This window comes from Ursus arctos, unplaced genomic scaffold (assembly GCF_023065955.2).
Source record: "Ursus arctos isolate Adak ecotype North America unplaced genomic scaffold, UrsArc2.0 scaffold_36, whole genome shotgun sequence".
Taxonomy (NCBI): Eukaryota; Metazoa; Chordata; class Mammalia; order Carnivora; family Ursidae; genus Ursus; species Ursus arctos.
The window spans coordinates 4953280-4974753 of record NW_026623050.1 but is presented as its reverse complement, the minus strand read 5'-3'; the positions used below and the strand labels follow the sequence as shown (position 1 = coordinate 4974753).

The window sequence follows — 21474 nt, the reverse complement described above, 5'->3', positions numbered from 1 at the left end:
CCAGAGCAATTCATTTGTGCTCATGACTACTCAGAGTGATTAAGAGATAGCTACAACTTTCTCTTAATCCTCAGCCAACTTCTGTTTAACCAGACCAATGAAGAGTGGGGGTAAATTCCAATCACGCAAATTCCTCTACGGAATGCACTCTGGTACATTTGGATGTGGGTATATTTATCATTTTGGCAATTTTAACACTTCATACAAAATAAGTCACATTGACAACCTGACCCTGACGGAGAGATTAAGCTGCCTCCTTTCTTCCGTCCCCAGATTCCATCCCAAATTTACCTATCCTGTGCTCCTTTTAAGGTATAATGTCATTCATCAAAACAGTCCGTGTCACAAACCGTTTTTGGGTTATCATACCTTCTTTTGACATAAATAGAGGTAATTAAGTGTTCTTAATCTAAAAGGTTTTTTCTCTGTAGTGAAGCAAGTTCTCCCTAATCTGCAGAACACAAGGCCATCAGTTCCAAGAAAACACCTGATCCTTCTTCTGCTGAGAGCTATGTGTCAAATGGATGGGGACACATATTCTTTATAAGGTCCAGATAAGAGACCAACCCAGAACCTCAGTACAGTCACATCTATAGGTGCTATTAAGATACCAAAGGCAGGGAGGAAAAAAAGGGGGGGGGGGAGGGGATAAATGAGGTAATAGGGAAAAAATGAAACTGAGAACCAGGCAAAAAGGAATGAAGAGGCCCATAAAAAGATTTAGATTGTAGGAAGCAGTAAAGTACCATTCATTACAGTCTGCACTTGTACTGCACTCAATTTATAAAACATTTTCACATTATGGCTGTTGATATCAAAGCCCCAAATTGGCCATTGCTAGTCTAGATATTGCTCGGCACACTCTTCTACAAAAGAAATTTTTACTTAACAAAAGAGTATCATGAAAATCCTACCTTCCAGGGAAGAATAAGATATTAGGGTCTAGATCACCCTGCTTTTCATTCAAGTGAAGTTTATAGGAATGTGTAAATAGGAGTGGTTCTACCTCTAATACGATTCCAAGAGCAAGTGATAAAGTTGGGTAAGACAGTGGGTATAGTGGATAACTCAACAGCACTCCTATGAAGGTACAAGGAAATCTTACAGAAATGGGTCAGTTAATGTTTCTCCCATAGGTTTGCCACAGCCCTTTAGGGATAAAAGTTGAAAGTAGTTGTAAACACCTTCTATATCAGCAACTATACTCCAGTAGTCTTTGATTACATATTTTTAAAAATTATTTATTTTTCAGAGTTTATAGCTACTGAAAAGAACGTTTTTCTTAATTACGGAAAGCCTTTTTTTTTCTAACTATCACAAATGAAATTAAGTATCTTCATTAAATATAAACGTATTTTTTAAAATCTATTTTACAAATAATCTAAAGTTTATGTTTTCCTATCCTGAACAAATTTCTTTGAAGAGTTAGCTTGAAAAATACATGGCAAAGACTGCAGTATACACAATATTTAACTTTTCAAGTTTTAACATTGTTTAGTTTTCACTACAGGGTTTATTGTAAAGCAAAACAAAACAACAACAATGAAACTGCCAAATATCAAATACCATGTGTCCACTGGTAATCAGCTTTCTATCTGTTGAGTTTGCTAGTTCACAGAAAATTGTTACGCACAGGTGTCAAACAAGAGCCCATACTGGGATACACACTTTACAGTGGGAATGAAAAAATGTGACTATCTTATCTGTCTATACTAAGAGAAGAAAGCATTACTGGGCCCACTTCTTAAACCATTCCCAACAAGCCCTCAATAAATGGCACTTGTACTTAGGTCTTTATGAAACAGTCTGAGAAGAGTGCAAGTGTCACATTCCTCACTTGACAAATGAGGACAAATCAATCCTTGAGAGCTATGGTCATTTCAGCCCATAGCACCCCTGGGCTAGTGCCATGATTCAAATTCACAACTCTTGATCTCTAAACCTTTACCTACTCCAACCACCAAACCACATGTAACCGTTCCCTAACCCTGTTTCCGAAATCGAGCTATGAATCAGAATTTCCAAGGGATGCCCTGATCCTACCTCTGATGGACTGAACTGGCAATTACTGCCCTAATCCTGAGCAATACAGCTCAGCCTCCCTTTTTATATTCAAACACCTATGGTGACTGCACAGATGAAGAGACCAGTTTATATGAATATTTTTTACATCACCATGTAAAATTATTACTTGTCCTCATCCCTTTAGAGTAATTCTGACCTCAGTCTTTAACTTTGCTTTGTTAAACAAAACCACAGATTTCAAATCCACCTGGAAAATAAATCAAATACACATAGCAAAAAGTAAGCTTGAGCTTCAATTAATGGAACTTTAACAGAATCCTGGTCAGAGGAATCGCTGCCTTTAAAAGAACAAACAACTCATGACAACTGCCTACTGAACCATCAGATCAGTCCCTTTCCCTATTTCATAAAGTATAATCATCAAATACAAAACAGGCCACAGGAATACAGATGAGGCAACAGTCTATATTCCTTACCATTACAAGTCGGGTAATTTATGTGTTTCAAACCTGAATAAAATACAGGTAACAATCTAAATTCAATCATGACAATAAAATACTTTCCATTTTCCAAGTTTAGATGGTAATAAATATTTACATTTTTAAAAATAATTTTTGCTCATTTTTTGTTTTTTAAAAAGACATGCTCAAGGGTATACAGAATATGGAAGAATCATCACTTTGTCTAAGAGATCAAATGGTAGTATAAAACAATGCTTTTACAGATTAACCCAATTCAAGAATGGTATCAGGGAATCTAACATGGTGTTTACTTCAAAGATGACATTCAAGTATGTTATTTAGAACACTACACCTAATGTCTCTGCCAAGAAGTAAGCACTGCTAATTTTGGTAGTTTTTAATATCTTCTATATCCACCACCACCTCCTCCATATGGATCTCCATAACCTCTTCCACCATAGCCCCCTCTTCCACCATAGCCCCCTCCTCTTCCACCGTAATCTCCCCTCCCCCCATAATCTCCTCTGCCTTGGAAACCTCCTCCTCTACCACCCCCTCCCCCGCTTCCTCCCCACCCTCCTCCTCCACCCCCTCCTCCTCCTCCACCACCTCCCCAACCTCCCCCACCTCCCCAGCCACCTCTTCCACCCCCACCCCCTCCTCGGCCACCCCCACCCCCTCCACCACCCCAACCACCCCTTCCGCCGCCTTCTTGTCTCTTTTGCCAAGGGGGCATTTCAGGGGGTGGTGGTTCGATTTCATTCGGCCGTCCTCCTCTGTCAGGCACCCTTCCCATCAGCACCTGTGTGAAGAAACATGGTCCTTCAGTTTCTAATATTTTAGAAGTTACATTTACATAAAGGATTCAAGTGATATTGAACTTAACTGTTCTAATAAAGAAACGGAAGCCAAATATTTAAGGACATGAAAGCATCAGACATGCAGCACGAATTATTACTGAAAATATAAATGCGATATATGACAAACTCCTTACAGTGTGGATTATGTTTAAACAATCTGGGGAACGTTACTGAAACTTAAGGGCTTCTTAATTTTCTCGTTCAAATTTGTTTCAAAATTCTGGAACAAATGCAGTACCCACTATACTAAAATATTTTTAGCAAACATTTTCAATATACATAAATTATATACCCTATATTCATTAACTTCATTATCTATTTATACAACTCTGGACTTTCCACTGCCATTCATTGGGTCATGGATTATCCAATAAAAAACTATATTCCCAAGCACGTGTTATTTTAAAAGTATGAAGTATATATGGTAACATGTGAATTTAATGAGATGTTAGAGATGAAGAGGACTATAATCCAAGGTATCCCTCTAGAGATACAAGGATTTGCAATGAACTATTCCTTTCTTATGAAACTTAAGCTCATTAACTTTCAATGATGACACTAGTTACTATATTATCAGAGAAAATGAAGTCTTGATAGGCTCTCCTAACCATGCTTCACAATACTTAAAGGATAAGCCAGGGAAGAGTGCAGTTTAAGTCCCCAGCCTTCTGTAGAAAGGAGCTAATTTATATGTCCATAAATACAGACAGTGCTGAGGGAGGAAGCTACCGAGACTAGCTTCCTGCTCATCTCTTTCCGGAAAGAAGGTAAAACCGTAACTGCTTCAACCAAAATGACCTACAAATCAGTTGTGTTCTAGTTCCATTGATCCTCTACTCAAAACCATGTTTTAGTCATTTATATCATAAATTAAAGACAAAAAGTACAACATCCTTACTGTGGGGCAATGTTCGAAGAATGCAAACATTCTCTTAAAGTCACCAATTATGTCCTAATTACCAAAAGCAAAAAATAGGTTTTCTTGTTATTTTCACTGGTCTCTCCACCAAACAAACATGCTGTGTTGGTGGCCACTTGGGGACACTTCTCCAAGAACGGAGAAGACTGCCTTCAAATAGATTATAAATTATAAACTTAGAAAAGACACGGGCAATGCTGCTTAAAGTAAAACTCTTAATCCCATAAAACTAAATCATAACCAGATATAAGACACTAAGTAACATATTTAAAGACAGAATACTTTCAAAAGATAGAGGAGGCTGATCTAAAATAGAAGAGGGAGGAACAAACACTGGTGACTAACTTAGCAATAATTTACAAGCTGACTTTATATACAACCATCTCTCTAGCAAGATACACCGTATCAAGGACACTTTTTTCACCGAGTAACAGTGTTTTAAAATTGCCCAAATCCCTTCTGACTTTTTGCTCTTTTGTAATAAAGTTTGCCATAAAGTGCTCTCAATATAAAGTACGTGCCAGTCAAAATGACAAATCTAGATTACTGCCATTGCTGCTGTTGTGAAAGATTCAATCACTTTGAGCTTGCTTAAAAGCAATGTTGGAGAAATGGAACTATACTCTTAATCAGAAAACGGAACCTCCAAAAGATTCAGTAACCTGCCCAAGGTGACTCCTCTATGTAAATGATAAGAGCTAGGATACGAATCCAGATCCGTAGGTCTCCAAAGCATGTACTCTTCCTTTATACCAAGGTTATAAGGAACCTGTCACTACCTGAAACAACTACTACAGATTTTTACTGACAAAAATATATAATTCTTGGAAAGGAGGCAAATAATTCTGGCTAAAGCTACTGATAAAATCAATTCTTAATTCCTCTAATTCAAATAAAACTGTGTTTGATTTATGAATATAAAAATTCAAATGAACAAGCACACACAAAACATAACTAAGCCTGGATGAACTGAAATACGTTCGCCACTCTCTGTTCTAGAAGTCTACCAGGGTGTAAGAGAAAAATGGACTGAAATCTGTAAAAACATCAAACGAGGATATTATAAATTCATTCTCCACTGTACTGAAAGAAAAACCAACCTTATTAATGGCACATGCCGTGTTCTCTCGGCTGGAGCCGCTACTTGTTCTGATGATCTTGGACAGATCTTCACGAGCAGCAAGTAGATGTGCCAGTGTGATCGTTGTCTTGGGTGATAAAGCATAACGCTTAGGCTGATAAATTCTTGCTATGTCATCTGTTTTTACCTAAATAACAAAAGGTAGGGGGAAAAAGGAGCCAAAGAACATTTCAATGAAAGAACAATGGCAACCATCATCTTCAGAAAGAGAAAAGAGATAACGCACAAGCAAAGAAACAGAAAAGAGCAAAACATTTAAATATCTCATCATTTGGAGGCAGAATGAAGAAGAGAGACCAACAGATGCCAAAAGAATACATAACTACCAATAAAAAGTCATTAAAAAATAACACAAAAAAGATTCTATCAATATTAGCTAACAACAAAATACCCAAAAAAATCTTTAACCAAAAACACATACAGGACCTTTAAGAAGGAAACACTAGTAAAGCTTATAAACACAAAAAGAAAACTTGAATGAATCGAGAGAAATGCCAAGTTTCTGGATAGGGACATTGAGTATTGTCATTTTTCCCCCAAATTATCTTATAGATTTATTGTAATACTACTGGAATGGTTTTTGGAGGATTGGGGGGAGGAGGTAATCTAAAGTTAATCCAGAAGCTAAATATGTAAATACAACTAAAAGAATTTTGAAAAAGAATAGTTCTACCAGATATTAATATGCAATACGAAATCATCATCACTGTTTTAACAGTTAACATTCCTTGAGTACTTATTAAACGTGCCAGGATACTGTCCACTTAATAGTCATTTCTTTAATCCTTACAACACCCTTTTAGAGTGGTTGCTTTTATTATCCCCTTTTGCAGATAGAAAAAGAAATGAGACCTGGAAAGCTTAAACAGTTTCCCCAAAATACACAGAGTCCCAGTTTTGCTTACATACTAATAAAGGTTCTAGTTGACCCCCAGGCAAAGGTACAGATAACAACATACTATCCTACCTCAGTCTAATTAAATGGAACTTGGGGGAAAAAACAGACTGATGAAACAAAACAGGCAATTAAAATTCAGAGCTTCGTAAATATATGAATGCAATAAATAAGAGAAGAGACATCAAAGATCAGTGACAAATGGGGGGTGGGAAGTAAAAAAAAAAAATCAGTAAAAAAGGGATAGATTAATTTTTAAATGGTGTTGGAATGAACTGCTATTTATATAAAAAAGAGGAACAATAATAAGGCATACCATAAAACAGAGAATTCCAAATACAATAAAGAATTCGTTGTTTAAGGTTTTATTTTAAATTGAAAACCTTTAGTATAAAGATTAAAATTTCTATACAACAACATAAAATAAAAAAACTGGTGACAATATTTTCAACAAATAAAGCAACTAGCTAACTTCCTTAATATATAAAAAACTCAATCAAAAGGAAAAAGGGAAGATCCTAAGGGGATAAAAGCAAGATGCAAATATTAAAGTCCCCCAGTTAAAGGCTAGGAAAGAGTTAACATGTCCATGGTGTTTTAAATGGTGTTGGAAAGGGGAAAAAAGCAAGATGCAAATATTAAAGTCCCCCAGTTAAAGGCTAGGAAAGAGTTAACATGTCCATGGTGTTTTAAATGGTGTTGGAAAGAACAACATATTAAAACTCATTTTGGATTTCTGTGTAAATTTAAGGTCAATAGCAAAAACATCCTAAGTTAGTATGTTAAGACACTTTCAATGCACTACATTTCACAATTTTCCTTATATTCTCAAATTCCTTTTTCCCGTTAAAATTCTATCAGGTTAAGGGGCACCTGGGTGGCTCAGTCAGTTAAGCGTCCACCTGTGGCTCAGATCATGATCTTGGGGGTCCTGGGATCAAGCCCCGCATCGGGCTCCTGGCTCAGCAGGGAGTCTGCTTCTCCCTCTTCCTCTGCTCTTCCACCCCACCCACATTCATGTGCACACACTCTCTCGCTCGCTCTCAAATAATCTTTAAAAAAAAATTCTATCAGATTAAACATAAACCAACGCTATTAAGTTTCCAGAAGTCAATAAAAATTGATATCTTCCATACATCTGAACTTTATTCCATTTCTTGAGGTCCCCAATCATGTCATCTACTTCTTGGTAACTCACAGCTCTTAGAGTATGTAGGTTTCTCACATACAACAGTCACTCCAGTGACATGGACACACACACACACCTCTGGAGCTATCCTGGTACACACGGAGAATATAAACAGGCTTACCCCATCTGAGAAGCTGATTAGGTACTGTGGATACAGAGATATTCTAAAACTGTTCTATACCCGATCATACAGAGTACTGAAATGTTCATCCAGAACCAGGTACATCGTAAAGCTTGACATATATGAGGTGCTGCCTAAACGTTTCCTGAAAGAGAATACATCATTGACAGGCTACAGCCCTGCCTTATAGCTATTCTATTACTATGCTACAAATGTTTCTCAGAGGAGGGTTCAGACAGTGGCATAAGAGGACCCCGAAAACTCCTCCCCTGGTCAAAACATATACACAGCTGCAGGGAATAATTCCCTCCGAAAAAGCCCTGAAAACTGAAAGAATACAGCCTCCGCAGGGAGGAACTAAGAGGCAGCGTCAAGAGGAGCAGGAGTGGCAGAGACCTCCTCTCACCAAAGGGAAAAACCCACACCAGGCACAGCGATCCACAGCTGGGAAAAAATCTCAAAAACATGGAATTTCTCCCTGAGGAGTGAAGGGTTAGAGCTCAACACCAGGCACTCCAACCCTTAGATTCTGCACAAAAGAGATAAGCCCCCAACAAGTCAGACTTTGAAAACAAAGATTACATCCAGGAAAACCACAGAGCTACAGGGAACAGAAAACTTGTTCTTAAAGGGTTCACTGACCCCAAGACCCAGTGATAAAATACAGGTTGTAAAAGTACCCACACCACAGGTAAAGGCATCCACTCATTAGTCCTGGGGTACCTGCGAGAGAGGCAGGCAACTGCTGAGATACACTCTAGGGACAGAAACACTATCAGGTGACATTTTTGAGATCACATCCTACTTTGCTAGTGCTGATGCTTGCAGGTGCCATCTTGGAACTCTCAATCTAAGATCACATCCTACTTTGCTAGTGCTGATGCTTGCAGGTGCCATCTTGGAACTCTCAATCTAATCTGCTAATGCTGCTGGTGCTCCACTGAGAGCCTCACTCCCTGGCAGAGTCCCATAACAGGGAGGCATACACAGCTCACACAGAGAATGCCCCTTGAGCACAGGGCCCTGGTGATCAGGAGGGATTGCACTTCTGGACCCTCCAGGACATCTCCCACACAAAGCTACTCCTTTAAGACTGGGAGAGGTAGCTGATTTGCCTAATACATAGAAACAGAGAGTCAGACAAAATAAGGCAACAGAGAAATATATTCCAAATGAAAGAACAGAACAAAACCCAAAAAAGATCTTAATGAAACGGAAGTTATCTATCTGAAACAGTTCAAAGTAATGTGCATAAAGATATTCATCGAACTCAGGAAAAGCACGGGTGAAGTGAGAATTTCAACCATATAAGACAGTACCAATCACAGCTGAAACACACAATAAATGAAATAAAAAAGGCGGGAATCAAATCAAAAGCATATTAGATTATAATAAAGAAGAACCGAGAGTGACCTGGAAGACAAGGTAGTGGAAATCACCTGATCAGAACAACAAAAAGAAAAAAGAATTTTTAAAACTGAGGATAGTTTAAGGGACCTCCAAGACATCAAATGTACTAATATTCGCATAATAGGGGCCCCAGAGGAGAAAAGAGGAAAAAAGAGGCAAAAAACTTATTTGAAAAAATAATGGCTGCAAACTTCCCAAACGGGGGAACAAAATGGACATCCAGGTCCAGGAAGCAAGAAGAGTCCCAAACAAAGAGATCCATACCACAACACATTGATAAGTAAAATATTAAAAGTTAAAAATAAAGAGAGAATCTTAAAGACAAGAGAAAAAACAACTAGTTATATACAAGGAAACTCCCATAAATCTGTTAGCTGATTTTTTCAGCAAAAATCTTGCAGGCCAGAAGGGAGTGACATGATCTATTCAATGTACCGAAGGGAAAACTTACAATCAAGAATATCTGGCAGGGTTATCATTCAGAATTGACAGGGAGGTAAGAATTTCCCAGACAAGCAAAAGCTAATGGAGTTCATCAACACTAAACATTTCTTATAAGAAATGTTAAAAGGATTCTTTAAGCAGAAATGAAAAGCCATGGCTAGAAATAATATAATATATGAAAGAAAAAAAAATTGCACTGTTAAAGGCAATTATATAATAAAGGCAGTGGATCAACCACTTATAAAGCTAGTATGAAGGCTAAAAGACAAAAGTAGTAAAATCAACTATAACTACAGTAATTAATTAAGGGATACATAAAATAAAATGACATAATGTAAGATGCCAAAAACATACAATATTGGTGGGGGTGGGAAGTAAAAATGTAGTGCTTTTAGTATGCATTCATCAACTCATTCTAAGCGACCATCAACTTAAAAGAGACCATTATATACACAGGTTGTAATATATAAAACTCATAGTAACCACAACCAAAAACCTATGATACACAAAAAATAAAGCAAAGAGAAGCCAAACATAACACTACAGAAAGGCATCGAACTACAAGGAAAGAGAGCAAGGCAAGAAGACAAGACAGGGAAGAACTACAAAAATAACCCGAAAACAATTAACAAAATGGCAATTAAGTACACACATATCAATAATACTTTAAATGTTAATGAAATAAATTCTCCAGTCAAAACACACAGGATGGCTCAACAGATAAAAGAACAAGACCCATTATATGCTACCTACAAGAGACTCACTTCAGATCTAAAGATACTCACAGACTGAAGATAATGGAATAAAAAAGATATTACACTCAAATGTAAATGAAAAGAAAGCTGGATACCCATGCTTATATCAGACAAAACAGACTTTAAAAGACCAGGGGCGCCTGGGTGGCTCAGCCAGTTAAAGCATCTGCCTTCAGCTAAAGTCGTGATCCTGGGGTCCTGGGATTGAGCCCCCCATCGGGCTCCCTGCTTGGCAGGGAGCCTGCTTCTCCCTCAGCCACGCTCTCTCTCTCTCTCAAATATATAAATAATCTTAAAAACAAAAACAAAGACCATAACAAAAGGTAAACAGGGGTATTACATCATGAAAGGGGGGGGGCAATCCAACAAGAGGATTTAACATTTCTAAATATTTACGTACCCAACATAGGACCACTTAGATATATAAAGCAAATATTAACAGACATAAAAGGAGAAATCGAGAGCAATACAATAATAGTGGGGGACTTCAACACCCCACTTACAACTACAAATAGATCATCCAAACAGAAAAATCAACAAGGAAACATTGGCCTTAAACACATTAGACCAAATGGACTTAAAAAATATACGTAGAACATTCCATACAAAAGCAGCAGAACACACATTCTATTCAAAGGTATGTGGAACATTCCCCAGGACAGAACAGAGGTTAGGCCATAAAACAAGTATCAATAAATTTAAGAAGACTGAAATCATACCATGCATCTCTTCCAGCAACAGCGCCAAACTAGAAATCAAATACAAGAAGAAAACTGAAAAAAACAAACGTGTGGAAACCAAGCAACATGTATTAAACAACCATGAGTCAATGAAGAAATCAAAGATAAAATTAAAAAATACTAAGACAATGAAAATGGAAACACAACATTCCAAAATCTATGGGATACAAAAAAGGAGTTATAAGAGGGAAGTCCATAGCAATGCAGGCTTACCTCAAAAAACAAGAGAAACCTCAAATATTCTACACCTAAAGGAACTAGAAAAAGAACAACAAAGCCCAAAGTTAACGGAAGGAAATAAAGATCAGAACAGAAATAAATGCACTAGAGACTAAAAAAAAAAAAAGAGCAATGAAACAATGAACTGATTCTCTGAAGATAAACAAAATTGATAAACCTTTAGCCAGACTCATCTGGAAAAAAACAAAGAGCCCAAATAGAATTAGAAATAAAAGAGAAGTTATAATCAATAGTACCAAAATATGAAGTATCATAAAAGACTATTACTGAACAATTACATGCCAATAAATTGGACAACTTAGATGAAACTAATTCCTAGAAACATACAACCTTCCAAGACGGAACCATGAAGAAACAGAAAATATGAATACACTTATTAGCAGTGAAACTGAATCAGTCATCAAAACACTCCCAACAAAAAAAAGTCCAGGACCAGACAGTTTCACAGCCAAGTTCTACCAAACACTTAAAGAAGAATTAATAGCTATCCTTCTCAAATTATTCCATAAAACTGAAGAGGATGAAATGCTTCCATACTCATTTTTAAAGGCCACCCCTACCCTGAAACCAGACAAGGACACCAACAAAAATAAATTACAGGCCAATATCCCTGATAAACATAGACACAAAACTCCTCAACAAATGATTAGCAAAAGGAATTCAACAATACATTAAAATTACATAATTAAGTGGTATTTATTCTACAGATGCAGGATATTTAACATCTGCAAATCAAACGTGATATATCACATTAATGAAGGATAAAAATCATATGATCGATGATCTCAATAGATGCAGAAAAACATATAACAAAATTCAACCTCCATTAATGATAAAAACTCTGAATAAAGTGGGTAACGTACCTGAACATAATAAAAGCCACATATGACAAACCCATTGTAAACATCACACTCAACAGTGAAAAGCTGGAAGGATGCCTATTCTTGCCACTGTTATTCAACACAGTACTGGAAGCCCTGGCCACAGGTATTAGGCAAGGGGAATAAAAAAGAAGGCTTCCAAACTGAAAAGAAGCAGAACTGTCATTATGTGTAGATGACATATTATATACAGAAAACCTAAGGACTCCAACAAAAAAACTATTAAAACCAATAAATGAATTCAGTAAAGTTGCAGGATACAAAATTAATATACGGAAATCTGTTGTTCCTATATACTAATAACAAACTATTTGAAAGAGTTATTAAGAAAATAATTCCATTTACAACTGCATAAAAACAAAACAAAACCTAGGAATAAATTTACCAAGGAGGGGAAAAGACCTATACAATGAAAATTACAAGACACTGATGAAAAACACTGAAGATAACACAAATAAATAGAAAGATGTACCATGCTCAAGGATTAGAAGAATTAATATTGTTAAAATATCCATACTACCCAAAGCAATCTACAGATTCAAAGCAAGCTCTATAAAAACACCAATGGCATTTTTCACAGAACCAAAATACTATGACTAAAATACTAAAATTCATATGTAAGAATAAAAGATACTGAATAGCAAAAGCAATTATGAGAAAGAACAAAGCTGGACATATCACACTCCCTGATTAGAAACTATACACAAGCTACAGACATCAAAACAGTACAGTACTAGCACAAACACCAGACACATAGATCACCTTATCACAACAGAGAGCCCAGAAATGAACCCATGCTCATATGGTCAATTAACATACAATAAAGGAGGCAAGACTATACAAGGGGGAAAAGGATGGTCCCTTCAATAAATGATGCTAGGAAAACTGGACAGCTACATGCACAAGAATGAACCTGGACTACCTTCTGAAATCATACACAAAAATAAACTCAAAATGGATTAAAGACTTAAAATAAGAACTGAAACTATAAAATTCCTAGAAGAAAACAGTAAGCTATTGGGCATCAGTTTTAGCAGTATTTTTTTTTTGGATCTGTCTCCTCAGGCAAGGACAGCAAAAGCAAAAAAATAAACGAATGAGATGACATCAACCAAGAAAGCTTTTGCACAGAAAGGAAAACCAACAAAACAGTAACCTAATCAATGTGAGAAGGTATTTGCAAATGATGTTACTGATAAAAGTTTAACATCCAAAAGATGTTAGATATAAAGATATAAAGAACTCATACAACTCCTATCAAAAAAATTAGATTAAAAAATGGGCAGAGGACCTACATAGACATTTTTCCAAAGACATACAAACAGCCAATAGACACATAAAAAGATGCTCAACATTACTCATCATCAGGAAAATACAAATCAAAACCACAACGAGATACCACCTCACACCTCTCAGAATGGCTATTATCAAAAACACAAGAAATAACAAGTGTTGGCAAGGATATGGAGAAAAGGGAACCCTCGTGTGCTGTTGGTGGAAACATAAATGGTGCAGGCACTGTGGAAAACAGTACGGAGGGTCCTTAAAAAATTGAAAATAGGACTACCATACAATCCAGCAATACCATTCTTGGGTATTTACCCAAAGAAAACAAAAACACTAATTTGAAAAGATATATGCATCCCTATGTTCACTGTAGCATTACTTACAATAGCCAAGATATGGAAGCAACCTAATATCTCAGTGGACACGGACAGATGAATGGATACAAAAGATGTGGGGAGGTTGTCCGTGTATATACACACACATATACACAAATAATGGAACATTATTCAGCCATAAAAAAAATGAAGTCTTGCCATTTGTAACAACCTAGATGGATCTAGAGGGTATAATGCTAAGTGAAATAAGCCACACAAAGAGAAATACCCGATGATTTCACTTAGATGTGAAATCAAAAAAGCAAACACAGAGCTTTTCAGTGTCTTGCTCTTAAATATGAACAACCACGAACCATCTTGCATTTGAAGAAAATCACCATAAGAAAGAAACTAAGAAAAACCAATAAAAAATAACCCTGGAGGAAACAGAGATAACTGAAGACAAAAAAAATTTTTTTTTTAATTTTTCACCTTTACTTAAGAAGATAATACATCCATAAAACAAGAAAAAAATATGAAAAAAGGAAAACTCAAAAACCAAAAAGACTCCCTGGAAAATAACTATGGCAGAAACAAAAATTCAATACCAAGAACAAAATAAAATTGAGGACATTTCTAAGAAAGTTTATCAAAAAAGGAAAAGAGATGGAAAATGAGAGAAAAAATAAAGCAACTTAAGTGGATCTACCCAGGATGTCCAAAATCTAACAAGAATTTCAGAAAGAGAAAACAAAAGGGAAGAAATTAATGAAGAAAAATATAAAGGCTAAGAGTCTGCTGATTCAAAGGTCCACTTAGTGTTCAGCACAGTAAATGGAAAAGACCCATATGAAATTTCAGAACTTATAATGAAATTTCAGAACTCCAAGGCTAGAGAAAAGAGCCCAAAAGCTTCCAAAGAAAAACAAAACGTCACCCAAAAGACATAGAATGACATCAGGTTTCTCACCAGCAACACCAAACATTAGCAAACAATGAAGCAATCAGTACTCTTAGGGGAAAATATTTTCAACCTAGATTTTTATATTTATTCACACTATCAATCAAATGTGGCAGAATAAACATATTTTCAGAACGGAAGGATTCAGAAAAATCACCTCCTATGCACCCTTTGTCAGGAAGGGTTTTTATTTTTTTAATTAATTATTTATTTTAAAGATTTTATTTATTTACTTGACAGAGAGAGACAGCCAGCGAGAGAGGGAACACAAGCAGGGGAGTGGGAGAGGAAGCAGCAGGCTCCTAGTGGAGGAGCCTGATGTGGGGCTCAATCCCAGAACGCTGGGATCACGCCCTGAGCCATAGGCAGACGCTTAACGACTGCGCCACCCAGGCGCCCCAGGAAGGGTTTTTATTTATGGATTTATTATAGCAAAATGAGAGAAGCAGCAATGAAAAAGGGGCCACAGGATCCAGGAAATAGTGGAGTAGCCAAGGATAGCCATGCAAAAAGCCCATGATGGCAACAGGAGAATACTACCTTTTGGGAGGGAAAGTATACAAAAAATGGAAAACTCATTAGAATACTTGATTTTAAAAAGTATATTCAGAAAGAAAAAAGCAGCAGCAGCATATAATAGAGAAATACAATGCAAGAAAAAACAAAATCCAATAGAAGGAAGATGACACCCAAAGATGTCCATATCCTATTCCCTGGAACCTGTGACTATGTTACCCTGCAGATGTAGATGTGATTAACTCAAGGATCTTTTTAGATGGAAAGATTATCCTGTATTATCCAAGTGGGCCCAGTATAATCATAGGAATACTTATTAGACAAAAGGCGATGTGACAATAGAAACAGGGCGAGAGAGAATGGAAGATCTTACACTACTGGCTTTGAAGATAAGAGGATGAAGTCAAGAGTCAAGGTACACAGGTGGCATATGGAAGCTAGGAAATACAAATGAAACAGATTCTCCCCTGAGGCATCTGGGAGGAATGCTAACTTAACCTTAAGTTAACCTTGCTAATACCTTCATTTTAGGACTTCTGATCTCCAGAACTGTAAGAGAATAAATGTTTATTATTTAAGCCACTAAGTGTATGCTAATTTGTTACAGCACCCATAGAAAACCAATACGAGACACCACATGGAGACAGAGACCACATAAAAACCAAGAGGACAACCAAAGCACCCCAGCAATCAGCAGAACCCAGACCTATGAGACAACTATCCTGAATATTCCAGCCTAGTCCAAGCATGAATGAAGCTGCACAAGTGACCCCAGCTAATACAACGTGGGACCGAAGAACTGCCAGGCCAATACAAAAAATGTAATAATAATAGTGATGATGATGATGATGATGTGATGATACCTGAGAGTAAGAGGCACCAAACGTACCCTCTGACCTGAAACTAGCAAAGTAGACAACCCATATGAACCAATGATTTTCAGACACTGGACATCAAGGAGCCCAAAACAGTAATCCCTGAAACAGGGAAAGCAATGTGGTGAACCCTGTAATTGTCCCAGCTTATTGTCTGGAGAGTTTCTAGACTCTGATGCAGAGTGGAGCAGGGTACCCAGATGAAGCGTGGGTACAGATTAAAGGCATAAAATGGGAGGGATGGGAGACAGCTCTCTAGGACTATGTGAAGAGATTCATCATTTCGGAATGCCCCCTGCCCTCCAACCTCTTCAACTAGAACACAGCCCAGAGCCTTAGGACACTTTTAAGAAGACTTGTACTGGTATCAGTACTGCCTGTACTTATTCCAGTATTCTGCTTTCCTGACCAGTTGCTCATTCTATCTATCTCACTGTCTCATATGATGTCCTTTTCTTTATGCATATCATTGCATAAATCACAACATCTAGGAGTTTAAAATAAATGTGAAAGTTCTGGAGAGAAATTAAGATATCTGCAGACAGGAATTCAGAAAAGACTAGGATCATTATATAAGACCAGTAGTTGGCCTGGGCATGTGCTTCAGACGGGAATGGTAAGTGCAAATGTGGCAGTTACACAACAACAGACAAGACAGCGACAGCCTGAAGAGCTGTCAGAGAGTACCACCTACAGGACACAAATGGGAAAACAGTCTTACCTTTGCTCTATCAGACCAACCAAAGGACTGCACGGTCACATCTAACCGTTTCATTAGCATCCGCCGGCGGCACTCATATTCACAAGAAAGAGCATCATTGATTCTTTCCAGTTGTTCCTAAAGAATTCAGAAATAAAAATCGTACACTTTACACTCTTTCTGGCAGAGTCCAGAAAAGAAATTTGAAAACTGTAGTCAATACTTCTTACTGATTCAAAATATATTGTACTTGGTGGCCACTTTCTGATCCCGTGAGACTTTATGGTAAAATTTTTTACATAATAAAGAGTATCTGATAGAACATTTATGATATTCAGAAGACAGTAAATATATGAATTAAACTCTACATTGGGACAGTTTACCTCATCTTCAATCAAGCACGTTTAAGTAAAACATCTACTTGCTCAGTGGTCTGGACCAATAAGGAAAGAAAATACCCCAAATTTCTACCTTATTGACTTTGAGCTACTATACTTTTCAAATCACAACTATACTAACATATTGGGCGCTATACATACTCTTGGCCAGGTATTGTTAAAACTAATGAATTATCTGATTGAAGAAATGTTAGGACCTATTTCTCTAGGGTATCAATCCATTTTAATTCTCCAAAATAATAAACACACGCTACCCCCTGTAAAATTAGGTGTCCACTAATAAAATTAAGCCATATTCACTAATCTAATAAAGGGAGGGAATTTACCGCCTGTTCCAGATTTAAGTCAATTTTCAGCAGTGGTTTTCCCACATGATTTTTCTGGACTTTTGAGAGAATATCTTTCACCTAAAAGGAAATATAGAAGATTGTTTTAAATTAGGGATATACATTTTCACAATCTTATTCTTTCTTAAAATGTTTTGAATGCTAAAAAATAAATGAAATGTTAAAGTGAAATAATTGAAATTCACCTTCACAAACCAAGAAAGAATATCACCACAATGCAGAGTATCTTTTTTAAAGAAGCATTAGTTATATTAATTCAATATTCCAGAATTCCTTCTTTTCCAGAATAAGAAACAATATACACAGACAACTACAGAAGCAGCTACTAAAAGGTTTTACAATGAGACTCTGTATGGTCTTATGTGAAATAATTTTGGGAATTTCTCCTTGAAATGGCACACTATTATGCACACTCTTATACAGAGTACAATTCTAAGCATTCTGGTTTCACGGTTCAGAAGAAAACCTAGGTGAGCAAGCCCTCTAAATTCTAGTCACCACATACACATTTAGTTACTTTTGCAAAGCAACACTTTTATTTTAGTGAACAAAATATCAGACATTTGTTTTTGCTTTAGCAATACCAGCCATTCCAATAACAGTAATTTATCCTGAAGAAAATGGCTGAAAATGACAGCCTAAGTTGGGCTCACCCTCCGATCTGAAGTAACTTCCATTATCTAAAGAAACAATTTCAAAACCAAATGGCCTATTTACAGTGTCTTAGTTATAAGGTAACTAGAGAAAATAATCGAGATTTTGAGGAATATGAAGCTTATTTTACGTTAGGGGCACTTTTTAAGAAAAATAATTAAAAACTGCGAACAGAAAATTAGCTTAGAAACATGGTGGTGAAGGCGAGGGACTGTAAATGGGTACAAGGTTTTTTTTGAGGGTGATGAAATGTTCTAAAATTCTATTTGGATAATGGTTGTACCTCTAAATACACTAAATATAATTTAAAAATACTAAAATTTATCAACTTTAGATGGATGAATTTGATATGTAGAATATATCTTCAGAAAGCTATTTTTTTTAAATTAGCTTAGAAAGAACCTGTGCAAATGAGTGGCCCCAAAGCTTAAGCTTTACTAGCTTCACAGCAAATATGCCTGTACAATTCTTACATATTATAAAGAATTACTTTAAGAGAGTCAACTTCTGTAGATTTCCCAACTATTTAAGTACCTCCAACTTTGATCATTTCATATATTACTAAAAGCATGATTTGTAACTCCTCATTCAAGTAGGATTCTGAATGCATACTTATAGTTTCTTACACATAATCTTCTTACACATAATCACATTCAGCTCCACTCCCAGGATTTCAACACTGGACAACAGTGTTTTAGTAAGTTTAAGAATGAAATCCAAATAGACAGAGAGGGAGTTAAGAGCACAGACTCTGGAGGTTGCCTGTACTCCAACCTCAGGTCCACCACTACTACTCAGAAACATGCTTGTCCCATTTATTAAATCTTTCCTCATATGGCTATTGCAGAGAATAGTAGTAATACCTCACTATACGTGATGTGAGAACTAAATGAGTTATTATATATAAACATTTAGAACAGTAAATCCTGTATGTTTGTCATTAATATTACTATAATTACATTAGATTCACATTTGAACAGCTTCAAGTTAGAAAATAATAATTTTCTTCCCCACTGGTGACAAAGTGTATTCTGGACACATCACCCGTACAATAAGGAAATTTTTGCTTTTGACAGGAACTGAATGGAGAAAAAAAATCTTTTTAAGTAAGTATTTGGCCACAATGGCCAAGTAACAACTACCTTATAATTAACCTGCCAACATCTGAACACAGGCATTACTGCCCTACTTCAAGTAAAGAAACAAGAGGTTTGCAGATATTTTGAATACTAAATGAGAGCCATAAAAGGGAAAAGCCTCTTTGGGATCAACACGTAGAAGCACTGGAAGATTAGCAAGAGCCTAGAAATCTGTCAATGTGAAATTCTCCAAGACATTTTAGCCAATTCCAGATCATTCTTAATCCAGATGAAAAGAGAAAATAAGCATTGAAGAGTAACTAGTTAATTACAGAACAATGTTTTTGAGCAATTCACAGTGTTATTCTTTGGACTGCAGGTTTCACAAAAAGAAAAAAAATGTCTTTAAAATTGTATTTTCATCTTAATGATACCAAAATTCTCTATGTTCAATGAAGACAAATCTTTTTTCAGTTCATAAACTACCAAAGCAAAAGTATTTTATTCAAGGATTTAGCATAACACAACATGTCCAAAAACGGAGTTTTAATACCTATTCTTGACAGTGCGAATGTTCTTTTCCTTTAAAATAAATCCTGTATTAGCCCCCCGAGGACTCGTAGGAACTAGGCCGGAACCTGGTGTACAAGAGCAGCATTCTAATATATGGCTCAATGGGGAAGAACAGTAGTTTAATGACTGAAGAGAAAATTTCAAAAAGTTTAAAGTATACAGTCTGTGGTTGTTTTTAATACATCAGGGTACTCATCCATTCATTCTCTATACAACAAACATACTGAACACCTATCCACCAGAAACTGTGCTTGCTCACTGCCAAAGACAACCACATTACAATTCTATTAACAATTTTTTTTTAAATGTAGTTTGCCTTTCACTTTGGAGGATTACTCTACTTCTTTCATTATATTACAATACAACTTTATTTAGGACAGGGATCCTTTAACTTGCCAAGTGATTTCTAGCACGGAAAATTCTCGAAAGGCCTAAGGGCCCTCACTCACTAATTCCTGAATATTAGCTATAGGCAAATTAAGTCACATGCAATATTAATTCAAAATCCAAAATTTAGTTTATAGAAGATAAACTTCTCCTGAAATGGAATATAGCTTTAAAGGAAATATTTTCATTTTTAATATAACATTTACATGTTAGCATTTAATTCCATTTTTGGGAAATGAAAAATAAAACAAATACAATACCTTTGATTCCACTTGGTTTAGCATAAGCGGAATGTCAGAAGTTGCTGACTTGGGTACACCAAGAGTATCACAGATAGCTTGAACTTCCTGATAAATTTCACTGTTTTTATCTAATTGAGAATCTTTACGTTTCTTGTTCTGCAGTATCTGTAAAGCTTGAAGCTCTGTACTTAAAAATACTATAATAAAAAAAGGGAAAACATAATGTTAAAATATACAAGAACTACTTAAAAATCCCAGTTCTAGGTATACATCCCAAGGAACTGAAATCAGGAGCTCAAAGAGATTTACACTGCCAAGTCCTCTGCAGTACTGTTCACAATAGTCAAGAGAGGGAAACAAGTGCCCTTCAATAGATGAATAAAGAAAATGTGGTATACATATTATATGATTCTATATGGCATGCCCAGAATAGGCAAATCCATAGAAACAGAAAGTAAATTAGTTGTTTCCTAGAACATGGTAGTGGGTGGTAGGATTAGGGGCATGGGATAGGTTGGGGAGGCATGGGGTGTGACTTAATGGATATAGGATTTCCTTTTGAGATGTTGGACATGTTGGAAACTTAGATTATGGTGATTCTTGCACAATTTTGTGGATACACTAAAAACCATTGAATTGTAGTTTAAATAGCTGAATTTTATGATATGTGAGCTATATTTCAACAAAGATATTTTTTAAAAGAAAAAAAAGAAAATGTAGTATATATATACACAATGGAATATTATTCAGCCTTAAAAAAAGGAAATCCAGCCACTTGTAACCACATGGATGAACCTGGAGGACACTATGCAGAGTGAAATAAGCCAAACACAGAAGGACAAATACTATGTGATACCACTTTTATGACGAACCTAACACAGTCCAACTCATAAAGCAGAGAGTAGAATGGAGGTTGCCAGGGGCTGGGGGAGGGGGAAAACGGGAAGTTATCAAACATAAATTTTTACAAAACTGGTAAGCTGTTTTAATAAGGTTTTAAAATCAGAAGGACCTTGGCATAGTACTCATAAGCAAAGTTTGATACATTTTGGTCAGTGAT

The 21474-nt window shown here is 36.3% G+C and overlaps 1 protein-coding gene across 1 annotated transcript in view; it reads right to left on the bottom strand.

The window, feature by feature from the left end:
• Positions 1–1493: 1493 nt before the first annotated feature.
• The window catches only part of FAM98B (family with sequence similarity 98 member B), a 34035-nt gene continuing 14054 nt past the window's right edge, over positions 1494–21474 (bottom strand). Inside the window, exons 4-8 of the mRNA XM_026480053.4 lie at positions 20433–20611; positions 17459–17539; positions 16756–16872; positions 5366–5533; positions 1494–3288 (exon numbers count right to left, since the gene is read on the bottom strand). Coding sequence (XP_026335838.2) covers positions 2884–3288; positions 5366–5533; positions 16756–16872; positions 17459–17539; positions 20433–20611 — 950 coding nt within the window. The 3' untranslated portion in view covers positions 1494–2883. The remainder of the gene's footprint in view (positions 3289–5365; positions 5534–16755; positions 16873–17458; positions 17540–20432; positions 20612–21474) is intronic.